The 14284-nt window shown below is 39.5% G+C and overlaps 1 protein-coding gene across 1 annotated transcript in view; it reads right to left on the bottom strand.

Moving 5' to 3' along the window:
* The window catches only part of PTPRO (protein tyrosine phosphatase receptor type O), a 255206-nt gene that overhangs the window by 46471 nt on the left and 194451 nt on the right, over positions 1 to 14284 (bottom strand). Inside the window, exons 13-16 of the mRNA XM_061125072.1 lie at positions 10055 to 10188; positions 6411 to 6549; positions 4307 to 4427; positions 843 to 911 (exon numbers count right to left, since the gene is read on the bottom strand). Of these exons, the coding sequence (XP_060981055.1) occupies positions 843 to 911; positions 4307 to 4427; positions 6411 to 6549; positions 10055 to 10188 (463 nt within the window). The remainder of the gene's footprint in view (positions 1 to 842; positions 912 to 4306; positions 4428 to 6410; positions 6550 to 10054; positions 10189 to 14284) is intronic.

Below are 14284 nucleotides of genomic sequence, written 5' to 3'. Positions count from 1 at the left end.
ACATATCTACTTCTTTCAGATTAAACATTTTTAGGGGGTTAGGAAAATGGAAAAAAAAATCACCGAGGATTAACATGAAATGTATATCTTTAAAGGTATTTTGCATGGAGTTGCTTGTGAAAGAAACTAGAACATATAAGCAGGGCTGGCTTCATATTAAATGGTTACTTAATTGGTAATTGTGTTGGGTATTCATTGCTGTGCATAGGATCATTAATTCATATGGATTACTGTTAGGAATAATGTCAACTGATTTAACTTCATGACAATGCTTTCTTAGTTCTCAGAATACCCCCTCCCTCCAAGTCCTTAATACTCAAGCATATAGAAATAACGAGGCTACCTTTCTCAGGGACACTTTGGTATTTATCTTCCTGTAAACACAAGAGTTGAGAGCCCCGAACTGTATCCTTCTACTTGATTTTTCAACAGACGTAGTGGCTCAGGCACTGAAGCTTGAGTTTTAAACAGAGATGCTGCTCTGTCTCTTGGCTACTTCCCTGGACTATCCTCTTCCATCTTCCACCACACTTCCTCCATGACCCTCCTGCATTAACCCTTCATCAGCGCAGCTGTGGGCAACTCACACAACTGCTTCATTTCATTCCTTTGTGTAATATATCAATACAGAGCTGACCACCTCATTTTCTCTCCTTCTTAGTTAAATTAAGCTTATATATGCTAATGTACTCTGTGAAGAAGTCATCTTCAAGTTCACCATCACTGAAATTATGAAAGGATAACCAGGCAAAACCATCTATTTCCAAATACAGCACGATCAAGTTTGGAGCACACACAGCATAGTCAAGCTACCTAGAGACTTGTTCCAAAACAGTACTCACCAGTTGTATGGGAGCTTCCCATCCCGCTCCAAGGATGCAAAATTGACAAAAGTTCCTGCTCCACACTCCCTGTTGGAAAAGAACCACAAAATCAAGATCAGCGTTTGACAGAGCACGTTTTACTTTGACATAAAAGAGTCTTTATGTCAAGGTAAAAAGTTATCTTAAGGTAAAAAACCTTGATGTCATCTCAGAGGACAAGATGGCTGGGCAGCATCACTGATGCAATAAACATGAACTTGGGCAAACTCTGGGAGATGATGAGGGACAGGGAAGACTGGTGTGCTAGAGTCCATGGGGGCACAGAGAGAGACACAACTGGGTTTCTGAAGAACAACAAAAAAGAGTCTTTAATAACTAACCATCAGAGCATTAACAATTAAAAAGTCAATATAAGTTGCTCGTATTCCGCATTTGGATATGATGCAAAATAGAAAGACAAAATTTTTCACAAGGGCGCACACACCCAAGGCAAGTTATTTGAAGCTGAAAAGATATGGTTCACAATCCTTACCAAAGTGCACTCATGATTGTAACACTAACTGTTGAATGAACTATAGTGGGTAGAATACTTTTATTATTATTATTATTATTTTTTTTACAAAACCTTCACTAGTAAGGTATAGAAATGCTCTTAGATAGACTAAAGGTTTTCCATTTTTAGCAACTATTCCTTGTTTTTATAGCATTTTGACTTCCTCTTTAGTAGATGGTCGATCAAACTGAACTGTTTTCTCCCTCCAAAACTTTCCTCTTATGTTGTTACACCCATATTATTCACCACTTGAGATAAGAGTGATACATACTGAAATGGGTTGGCTTTTGCAGTCAGTAGAAAATATTGTTAAAGTTTTTTTTTTTCCAGAAGTGGAGGGAAAAGATAAACATAATTCTCATGCTTTCTCCGTCTTTTGGTTAACATGTGGAAATAACATAGCTCACTGGGGTGCATACATTTCATTTTTTTCTCTCTATAAAATTGATGGGCTTATTCAGAACTGAAGCAGAGATTCTGACATTATTGGCACCATGTAATTACTTCAGTTATCCGTCTGTCCTCATTAGTGTTCTAAGAATAGCTTTCTTCCTTGAAAAGCACACTAACATATTATTATTTCATGTGGTATATATTATAAATTGGATATCATCAATTAATTTTCCTATATCAATTTCCTGTATATGGGATTTCTTTTACTCTCTAACTCAAGGGTTCTTAATCTAGGGTCCAAGGATAGAATTTATAGCTCTATGAACGTATGTGGGGAAAAAACACATCTTTATTTTCACAATTTATAACTGAAATGTAGCAATTGCTTCAAGTATTAAAGTATGCAACAAGCCCCAATGACACCATCAGCACTTGTGAGATTTGCTAATAGAAACTGAAGACTTTTTCTACAATAGACCTGCTGCGGGTATTAAATGATTGTTCATTGTCATCACTCTGATGAAATTTGAGAGTTCTTAAGTTTCCTACTAAATATTGTTATCAACTGTGTTAATAAAGAAGCATACAACTCATCTGTTTTCTGAATACTTTGATTACCACATTTTCATATAATTATTTTCTTTTTTAATCTTATGTGTCTTATTTTATGCATTTAGTAGGAAAGCACTATTCTTGGAAGAGATCTACAGGCTTCATCAGATTGCCAGAGAGAACTATGCACAAAAAATATTAAGAATCTCTGCTCTGATGACAAGCTGGCTGAAGTAGAATTATTCCTCCTAAAAATTTGCCTCTTTGCATCACAAAGGATGCTCCTGCAACAATACCCTCATAAATACCCTTACTCCCATTTCTACTTCTGTTACCAACCCCCCTCACTATTACTATTAACAGCTAACATTTATTGCATGCTTCCTATGACACTACGCTATTGCTGCAGTATTGTTCCTGACTAATCTTCTAATGCAGGGCTGTTATCATCTCTTTTTGATATATGCTCTTTCCCTTGCTTCTAGGCTACTATACTCTCCTAATTTTTCTTCCACTCCATAGGATGCCTCTTGTCAGCTTTGTTTTTGCCATTATCTTTCATTTTCTCTCTAAAAATCTTAGATTGTTCTGGTGCTTAATCCAGGGCCCTCTTTTCTAATTTACACTTCATTCCTGGACTACCTCCAGTCTATAGCTTTAATACCATTTATATGCTAAGAACTTCCAAACAGAAAGTACTTGAGGATGCTCTCTGATAAGAAATGCATCAGTGGTCAAAGGAATAGGGAATCCACAAAATCGTAAATCAAAAGGCTTTCCTAACAGCAAGAAAAATAAAACTGCCTGCAAATCTGTGTAATAGGAACAGAACTAACAGGGGGACTCGAAAGGACCTTTTCATAAACTCAACAAATATTTTCTGATAAAACAGCTTCAACGGAACTAACGAGGAAAGGGATTTCTTTTCTTCCTTGTGGTCTCCATATATATTAACTCCTTTCATTTATCATACTTAGTAGGGATAGATCTTTCTTTTACCCAAAAATATTGTGAAAGTGAAAGTGAAAATGTTAGTCGTTCAGTTGTGTCCGACCCTTTGTGATTCCACAGACTGTAGCCACCAGGCTTCTCTGTCCATGGAATTCTCCAGGCAATAATACTGGACTGGGTTCCTGTTCCCTTCTTCAGGGGATCTTCCCCACCCAGAGATGGAATCTGTATCTGTCACATTCCAGGCAGATTCTTTACCATCTGAGCCACCAGGGAAGCCCAAAATATGTTTGGAAGTATCCAAATACAGTGAATGGATCCCAATATATGGGCTACTTAAAATGATAAGATTGACAGTAAGAGGTCTGACTTTGTGTAAACAAACAATCCTTTGCTTTACTATTTCAATGGTAATGTTTTCTAAAACAATATTGAAAAGTCTACTTAGAAAACAAAAAGTAGAAATAGGCATTAAAAACTAAGAGTAAATTCACCCCTGTACAATTTAGGTGTGTAAACGCCATTGTTGTGCTGTTTAGTCACTAAATTGTGTCTGATTCTTTCGTGACCCCATGGAGTGTAGTCTGCCAGGCTCCTCTGTCCATGGGATTTCCCAGGCAAGAAAACTGGAGTGGGTTGACATTTCCTTCTCCAGGGGAATCTTCCTGACCCAGGGACCGAGCCCATGTCTCCTGCATTGGCAAGTGTGTTCTTTACCACTGAGCCAGCAGGGAAGCCTTTGTGTAAAAGCTACACGTACATGGTAAACATGCTAATCACTCAATCGTGTCTGACTCTTTGGGACCCCATGGACTATAGCTCATCATGCTCCTCTCTCCTTGCAATTCTCCAGGCAAGAATACTGGAGTAGGTTGCCATTCTCTTCTCCAGAGGATAAGCCCAACCCAGGGATCGAACCCAGGTCTCCTGCATTGCCGGCAGATCTTTCCCTTCGGAGCCACCAGAGAAGCCCACATGATAGGGAAAAATGTTCTAAAGCCTATGGGTAAAAGTTGAGCAAAATGCAACTTACCTTGCCATCTGCAGATGCTTTCTCCTAAGAATGATAAGAGTAACAAGCAGCAGTCCAATTAACAGTGTGCTGAGGATGGCCAGCACGGAGATGACCACCACGTTGGGATTCATCTCTGTAACTAAAGATAAAAGCCACACATCTTCAGTGGAGCTTCCATGACATGGAAACTAACAGCACCAATCATCATATCCCATCTAATCTAAAGACGAACAGACTCATGACCACAGCAACAACAGCAAAAATGACATTTCTCCGAGTCATCGGTGTTTCTCTGAGAAACGATGGTTTCTTGCTGGTCAACTCTTACTTAGTAGAACAGATTGACAGTGTTTGGGTGGGTGGAAGAACTGAGTCCACTTCAAAGGCCCATGTTCAGGACATTCTTATTAAAGGAAACCGTGAAATGTATAGAATGCCTGTGCCACGATTTAAGTTATTTGAAAACAGAAATGCTAGAAGTCATTATCATGTATCATGTATTAACATTTTCATACATTATCATGTATTAACATTTTCAAAAGCTTAGAAAGAGGTAGGCTCTTATTTTATGTCCATGGCTTTCAAGTCAGAAAGCACAACTGTGTATTTCCCTCACATAATAATGTATATGAAAAAGGCATTAGCACCCTGCCATCTGCTGCAGCACTTAATGCATCACTAGCAGCAGGCTTTCTGGTGATCTGTAACCATATGTCTGCAGGTTTTTCTATCTGCATAACTCAAGAGATTAAACTTATTAATACATTTAGGGCCTTTAAGAGCAGGGCTTGTATCTCTTTCATACACATACTCCTATGATCCATCCTTTAGTGCACTTACACATTGCCTAATTTACATACTACCCAGAAGATCAGGATGTTAAAGGTGTGAATATACATCACAGATTTTTGTAAAGCTCTTAAAAGCAGATCAGAAGAAAAAAGGAGACACCATCCTCGGCACTGATCATAACATCACAGTACTGGCCAACCCGCACAGTCCCTGAGGCTTTGGGCATTTGCCACTTCCCATGTGGGCCAGATTGGCTCCACTGTATAGACAGAAGTATTAGAACAGGAAGAATGTTAGACTCATAGAAGAGATTGTTCAAGTTCGCTTGACTACTACCTTCCATTTGGGGAAGCTCTGATATCAGTCTTTCCTGGCCTCATTTTCCTCACTTGCAAATACATTTAATAATATCACCTGTTTCACTGGGTTGCTATACAGATGACAGGGAATCATGAACATTAAAGTATTTTTAGAAAATGGAAAAGGGTGTTGAAATGAGAGACCATTAGTACGCTTTTCAGGTCCATTTTTGCTCTTTCTTCTGAAAAAGCGGAAACTAAAAACAGAAAAAAAAAAAAAGTTTCTTCTAGTGGTCACTGGATATAGTGGCTAAACATGATTAATGCTTACATACGTAAATGAAAATGAACCCATTAAAGGTGTAATGTGATGGTAAGAGTAGCATTATTACAGGCAGCTTCAGGGAGGGTCTGACGATGACAGAATTAGACTTAAGCAGAGGAGTAGGACAAATAATATAACTCAGGAAAAGAAAAAGGAAACAACATTCTACTGAACCTTTCGTTAATTTCTAATTTCCCCAATTATGCATTCCACTTGACTGGAAATTTTTGGCTTTGGCCCAGTAATTTAGGTTCACCATTATTGAATCAGTGAGAGTGCAAGGTCAGGACTACAACAGATGCACCTGAGTTGCTTACAGTGCTGTGGGTACCACTGAAGAGGGTGATGGGGACGATGAAGTTGACGATGAAAACAACTAGCATTTAGACAGCATGTACTAGAGCTTTAGGTACTTGATTTCTAAGCCTCAAAACATGTCAACAGGTACATATTATCACTCCAGCTTTACAGATGAAAAAACAAAGCTTCAGAATAGTAATTATCGTTCCCTAAATCACATAACCAGTAAGCACAGTTTGGGATTGGAATTAAAGTTTCCCTGAACTCAGAGCTTGAAACTTTTCAGGGAAATGTGAGTTTTCTTTTTAAAAAAGATGAATTATATATATTTAAAAGGAAAAATTAAGGCAAATCAGGAAAGGAAGAATTTCCAAAGATACCAGATTTCACTGGTGCCTGTACTTACCCGTTGTTGAGATTGCTATGAATGTAGGGACACTGGGGCTGTCATGGCTAAAGCTAGTGACACTACAGTTGTAGGCAGTGGCAGGAAGGAGGCTGGAGATGGTCACGACATGAGAGGAAACAGAAATTGGTTCCTGGAGGTGCAGAAGACAAGGTAAATGTTATGTTTTCTTCATCTAGTTTGGCTTTTAAATTACTTTTCATAATTGAGTAGGGAACATGTGGACAGAGTAGAAAAATTGAAAAAACAAAAAAGGAAGCAATGAAAAATGTTTCCTTCTTCTGGCACTTCCCATTTACCCAATTGCCTTCCATGGAAGCAGCCACTGTTGTAAGGTAATTTTTTTTTTCTTCTTTCCATCTGTATTTTATGGATGTATAAACATATAAGAATACAGTGATAACATAGTTTATGCATCATTCCACTTATTTCTATTTTGGTTATCAGTATATTTTGGCACTCTTTCCACACCAGTACAGATAAAGCTATTTCACTTTAAGGGCTCCATAGAAATCCATAGAAAGAACATATTTTATTTAGCCAGTCCTCTACTAATAAATGTTTAAGTGATCTGATTTTTTGTTGTTATAAACAATTCAACAGTTTCACAATTAATGGGAACATATGCATATGTACACACACTTATTTTATATATGCATGTACATATATATGTATATATATATACACAAGGGCTTCCCCGGTGGCTCAGTGGTAAAGAATCCGCCTGCCAAGCAGGAGACATGAGTTAGATCCCTGTATTTGGAAGATCCTCCAGAGAAGGAAATGGCAACACACTCTAGTAGTCTTGCCTGAAAGTCCCATGGACAGAGGACTCTGATGGGCTATAGTCCATGGGGTTGCAGAAGAGTGACTTAGTGACTAAACAACAACAATATATACATATATACATTCATACACAAAACCTGTGAATATATTTGTGTGTATATGTATATGTATGAATAGTCATACATATACAACACTCATATTCTTAGGAGTTGAACCGTTGGGTCAAAAAGTTATATCTTTTTAATTTTGAAAGGTATAGACAAATTATCTCCCATAGATATTTTCCAAGGGTCCCACCTACCGTCAGTGCATGACAATACCCATTTCCCTACATTTGTTTTTACACAAGTTGTATACAATTTGCAAACTTTTTGAACTTTTCCCATTTTATTAGTGGAAACTGTCCCTCATTGTAGTTTTATTTTGCATTTCTTTCACCATGAGTGAGCTTGATCATCTTTTTATATGTTTAAGAGCCTTCTATGTTTATTTTCTATGAAATAGCTGTTTTGGGTTGCTGATCTTTATCTTTTTTATTTGTAGTAGATCTTTGAAAATTGGGCTTCCCTTGTGGCTCAGCTGGTAAAGAATCTGACTGCAATGCGGGAGACCTGGGTTCGATCCCTGGGTTGGGAAGATCCCCTGGAGAAATGAAAGCCTACCCACTCCAGTGTTCTGGCCTAGAGAATTCCAAAGACTGTATAGTCCATGGGGAAGAGTTGGACACAACTGAATAACTTTCACTTTTATATATTAAGAGCACTATCCCTTTTGTCTACATTCTCTGCTTTTAAATAGCATCCACCAAAGGCATCAAGACACTGTGTCCTCCAAAATGTTTAATGTTAACTTATTCTTGAGTAAAAGTTGTTAATTTGGTGAGCCAATGGCCATCCACTGACAAGTACAACTGTACAATATGAAAAGATGAGCCAGCATAATATCCTTTTTCAAAACAAGGATCAGAAACACCTCTACCTAAAGAGATGAGTGCCCTCAGCAAGGATTTCACACTCCTGCTTCTTTCACTATCCTATAAAAGAATGCTTCCGGGAAAAGATTTTTGCTAACAGGACTCAGTTGTATAAAGTAGCTGCCTGATCATCATTTTCTTAAAGGAAGACATTACTGTAGTTGCAGAGAATTAGATTCACTACTGGCAGAGCAGCTTTTTTCCAAAAGGATTCTTGGGATCCAAAGGATTCAGCTGTTCAGTACAAATCAAAATGAGATAACGTTTGTAGACCAGACTATCAAAAGGGGAGAGAAATCAAAGCAAATTATCTTTAACACTCAGTATAAAAAGATTCATACTGCTAGAAATCCTTTTTTCTTTTCAATCTCATGAGCTGCATTATTTAAAAAGCATCAATTATTTATGTTCATAGTATTCATCTTTGCACTGTATTTTGTGACATGCCTCAAAAATTTGTCCTTTTTCTTCCATGTCTGACTGTAATATAGTTTTGTCTTGTGGTTTTGTTACCCCAAGGCTCATCTGTCTCCTTCCATTCAATTTAACTTGGTGGATAACTCAGTATTCATCTTATCTGGTATTTGTGACTCTAAATCTTTAACACTCACCTATCTCAGCCTTCATTTTCCCAAATAAAATTATCCTCCCTCAGTTCAGTTCAGTTGCTCAGTCGTGTCTGACTCTTTGCGACCCTGTGAACCGCAGCACGCCAGGCCTCCCTGTCCATCACCAACTCCCCAGAGTTTACTCAAACTCATGTTCATCGAGTCGGTGATGCCATCCTCCTTACTGATATCCTTTAAATTCTCTTAGTAATATGGGTCTCACTTCTGGCACTTATACTTCATTTTAATTATTTCTACTCTAGTGTAATATCCACAATTAAATGAAAAAATAATTGAAGGTATTGATTATACCAGGCTTCCCAGGTAGCTCAGCTGGTAAAAAATTGCCTGCAGTGCGGAGACCTCGATTCAATTCCTAGGCTGGGAAGTTCCTTTGGAGAAGGAATAGGTTACCCACTCCAGTGTTCTTGGGCTTTCCTGGTGGTCAGATGGTAAAGAATCTACCTGTAATGCGGGAGACCTGGGTTCAATCCCTGGGTCAGGAAGATCCCCCGGAGGAGGGCATGACAACCCACTCCAGTCTTCTTGCCTGGAGAATCCCCATGGACAGAGGAGCCTGAGGCCTACAGTCCATGAGGTCAAAGAGTCGGACATGCCTGAGCGACTAAGCGCAGCAAAGCACCTTGATTATACCAGGGCTTCCCTGGTGGCTCAGTGGTAATGGACCTGCCTGCCAATGCAGGAGACCTGTGTTTTATCCCTGGGTTGGGAAGATCCCTTGGAGGAGGGCTTGGCAACCCCCTCCACTATTCTTGCCTGGGAAATCCCATGGACAGAGGAGACTGGTGGGCTAAAGTGGGGTCGTAAAAGAGTCAGATACAACTTAGTGACTAAACAACAACAATATTGATTCTAACATTTGTGTCCCATACAATGTCTGCCACATAAATGCCAATTAGTTCATATTTGTTAAATTATATTTTATACAGCAGTGTGTTTTTATACCTTACATCAATTTAATGGCCAACAGACAACCACCTCAATTTAACTCTCCAGCATGACCTGGAGTGGCTAAAAACTGGAGACAGGAGACTGATACAAAGGTGAAAATAAACTCTGTGATTTGGCAAGTTAATTATAACATATTTGGGGCCCATTCTAAGAATAATTTTCAATTTCTATCACTGGAACACAAAACCACACATGCAGAGTTCTCCTTTTATACCATTCAAAAAAAGATTTTCACTTTGCTCACATAATGAGCCTTAATCAAAATTAACTCAGAAAAGGAAAATCCGAACATACAGTACCTGGAGTTTTGCTTCCTGACTGGAGCCAACTTGCTGGCAGAAGACTTCGAAGAAATCAGCTACTCCCTCTTCCACCCACAGCAAAGTCACCGAGGTCTGGGTTTTATTCACTGCAAAGAGGGACTTTGGAGGAGCTGGTTCTGAGCAAAGATAAGTTTTAAAACATTAATTTCATCTAATGTATCCTTCCTTCATTAATCAGAAGGATAAAGTAGGGGGAAGAAAATCCAAACACAGGTAGTTAAAAGCACCCTACAGATTTTTTATTGCTTTGTGAAATATGTCCTTTCACCAAGACTGTCGTCTAACTCGGAAGGCAGAAGTTTTTTTGCCTTTTTATCCTCTTTCATTTTATACTTCTCTTTTTGGGACACTTCTGTTTTTTACTTCAGCTTTATTATAGCCATGATCTATTAATAGTCTTTGCTGCAACTACAATGGAATTATCACTGCCCATAGGTACAGAACTTTCTGGGTGACAAGTTGGTACTGAAAAGATGGAAAAATGAAAGTGATGTGCTCCCTTCTAATGGAGACATCCAGTTTGGTGTCAAGGCCAAAAACCCGCTTTCCTTTCTCGAGGGATTATTTGGAATCATTTAGTCACAGGAATGGCTTCTTGAAAATTTAGACAAAATTAAGAGGGGTAAAGCTAAAGAGATAACACAATTTTTTAAAGAAAAAGATTGATGGAAGAGGAGTTGATTATTGATAAAATTTTAGAGGACTGATTTTTTTTTATCTTATTCATTTAGGCAATCTTTTTAAAATGTATTTATTTTTAATTGGAGGATAATTGCTTTAAAATGTTGTGTTGGTTTCTGCCATACATCAGCATGAATTGGCCATAGGTATACATATGTTTCCTCCCTCCTGAACCTCCTTCCCACCTCCCACCCCATCCCATCCCTCTGGGTTATCACAGAGCACAGGGCTGAGCTGCCTCTATTAAGCAGCAACTTCCCATTAGCTGTCTGTTTTACATATGGTTATGTGTATATTTCAGTGCTATTCTCTCAGTTTTCCCCTGATATCTCAGTTGGTAAAGAATCCTCCTGCAATACAGGGGACCCCAGTTCTGTTTCTGGGTCAGAAAGATCCCCTGGAGAAGGGAAAGGCTACCCACTCCAGTACTCTGGCCTGGAGAATTCCTTGGACTGTATATAGTCCAAGAGTTGGACATGACTGAGCGACTTTCACTTCATCACTTCTGGTTCCCGCTGTGTCCGTAAGTCTGTTCTCTATAGACATTTAATCTTTTTATAAAAATAATTTCCTTTATTTATTTAGGCTGTGCTGGGTCTTCGGTGTGGCGCATGGAGAGTGCTTGGCCTTCAGTAGTTTGGTACGTGGGCCTCGTTGCCTCATGGCATGTGGAATCCTCCCAGACCAGGGATTGAATCTGTGTCCCCTGCACTGGCAGGCAGACTCTCAACCACTGAACCATCATGGAATTCCCTAGACATTTAATCCTGATCAATAAAGTAATCCACTAGTTAAGCAAACCATTCTGTTTGTGCCCTCTCATATACTTTTCCAGTAATTGAGTCATTGGGCTTGCTGGCTTGATACCAGATGCCCATCTGTTCCCCAGTTCTGGGTGTTGGTCTGCTGTCTTGTTCCCCCACTGCTGAACCTCTCCTGGTCCTCTGCCTATGCCATCTCTGAGCATTGCCTTTCTCTCAAGTTCCTCCAATACATAGAATGCTATGCCTGAATCCAAGTTCTCAAGCCACGGTCCCTCTTACCTGCTTGTTTGGAAATGTCTAGCTGTCAGGTTCACGTAGTGGGCATACTCTGCCCATTAGCATGACAGGCATGACAGGCAAATATCTGCACTGTTTACCTGTCACTTGAATTTCTTTTCATTCTCTGTCCCACCCTCCCAAGTCTGTTCTAAGGCTCCTGGCATTTAGTGGGGCTTGAAAAAGCCCTAGAGGGCATTTTACTCTGAGAAATGATATATCTTTGTGGAGGAAGGTCTGGACCTTCTTTCTGGAATATCATCATCATGCCCAGAACCAAGAAGTTTGTCAGAATCCTTCTTGATGTGACCTACTGCAGTAGAGTAAGTTTGTGTCCAACTGTAAAAGAATAATTTTTCCTTTCCAGAGGCAACCTAACAAGGCTGGGCAGAAGAGTTGAAGGAATAAAGTGATGAGTTGGTCTTGGGCAAGCATAATTCACAATAGATGTCAGGACCCCTTTCTCGTTCGCCATAAATCATTTACTCCTCTAAACATTGTACTGTCTCACTTCCCCTCTGATGAAGAATATTGATGAAACACAGAGGTTTACTTCCACTTCTTATGTCCTTCATAATTGTCACTGCTATTTGGATTATGAGTCAGAGACCAAATCCTCCAATGATTCTGACTTCTGTAGAACCTGAAAGGTTGGAAGCAAGTGTGAGGTTGTCTGAGGCAGAAACGGGTGATTTGTTAGGTCAAGCCTGGGTTGTGTCTCTTTAAAAGATGCTCACTACAGAATTGCTCCTCAGAGTGAGTTTCTTAGACAGTGATTAGAACACCTCAAATATCTCTATATTTTTTCCTATTGGGTTGATAAATTCAGTTCGGCTATCTGATATGAATCAGCTCCTGTGGCCTAATGGATAAGGCATTGGCCCCTTAAGCCAGGGACTGTGGGTTTGAGTCCCACCCGGGGAAGAAGGAGTTGTATTTTGGGCTTCCCTAATAGCTCAGTTGGTAAAGAATCTACCTGCAAGGCAGGAGATCCCAGTTTGATTTCTGGGTCAGGAAGATCCCCTGGAGAAGGGATAGGCCACCCACTCCAATATTCTTGGGCTTCCCCTGTATCATCTGATATGAACATTGTCCAGATCCTAATCTCCAAATCGGATTGATTTCCCATCTGTGTTTACTCAAGTGTCTCACTATTAACCCCAAATTCCATAAGGGTAAAATGGAACATGGAGTCCTTGCCTATCCACAAATCAATTCTGCTTTCCACCTCTCCCTGCTACTCTCATCAACAACATCATTTCCTTTGTCTAAGCTGACAGTTTTGAGGCTTTCCTCTTCCTTTTTTGCACTACTTTTTAATACTTCCTTTCATCTCTTCCTTTTGTTTACTTCTTTTATTGTATTGCACACCCAGGCTTTTGCCATCACACTTGGCAATCATTACAACAGCCCTCTACTCCTTTTCCCTACCTCTTACTTGATCCTTTGTTTCGTCAATGATGGTTTAAATTGTTTAAAAACACCACTTCACTCTGGTTAGAGTCTATCTGTACAATGATTTACTCTGATCAATTTCAAATGTGTGAAATCCAAATACAGTCAGTCCCCTACATATTAATCTTCAGGCTGCAAACTTTCAAAGATGCGAATGCGTTCACATGTTCAATTATGTTGTTAGCGCGTATGTCTGGCAATACATCGTCACATGTGTGATCCTCTACAAGTGCTTTTGCGTACCAAGTGTAGAGTACTGTATAGAGTACAGTGGCATAGTATCTTTATAGATAGAATTGAATCCAGCAAGGAACCAGAACCTGGGCCATCAAAAACAGGTGTGAGTGAAATCTCAACTTGCCCTCTGTCTCCTATTGCTGACGATTCTTCAGCTCCACCATCTCCCATCTCCCACCTCCTCTCCTTCTCCAGCCAGTAACTCTTCCTGCCTGTATTATCAACCTATTACAGTACAGTACTGTATAGCTGAATGTGTTAGTTGGGTACCTAGGCTAACTTTGTTGAATTTACAAACGTGCTCTTGGAATGGAACTCATTGTATGTAGGGAGCTTACTGTATGCTAAGTTAAAGATCCTACATACTTTGGCCACCTGCTACCCATCACCACCATCTTTCCCACACAGACATACTGTCCTCGTAAAGCCGGTCTTCTTGCTGACCATTACACAGGCATTACCCTCTCTCAACTCATGTATTTCTCAACCCTCAGTGTGTTCTTTCTGCTCTTCTGATCATCTTAAAGAAAAAGTCTTACCTTCTCCTTCAAGCCTTATCTGATGACTGTCTCTTGAGGCTCTGTCCCTTCTCTGACCTTCTCTAACCCTGAACTCTTTCCTGTGTGATCTGTGTGAGTGAAGTCCTGATTCTACTCTGTCCTTTAAGAATTGCAGTCTTGTGTAATGAATTATTTTGTCTTCGTTTTGAACTAGCCACGTGTAGGGATGCAATAAATCTTACCTATTGACAGATTTAAAACCTAAGTCAAGATTCATTAACCAGAGGTGTTAGGATTCA

This window comes from Dama dama, chromosome 22, assembly GCF_033118175.1.
Source record: "Dama dama isolate Ldn47 chromosome 22, ASM3311817v1, whole genome shotgun sequence".
Taxonomy (NCBI): Eukaryota; Metazoa; Chordata; class Mammalia; order Artiodactyla; family Cervidae; genus Dama; species Dama dama.
Note: the sequence above shows the minus strand (reverse complement) of the source record. Positions and strands in the feature narration are given on the sequence as shown.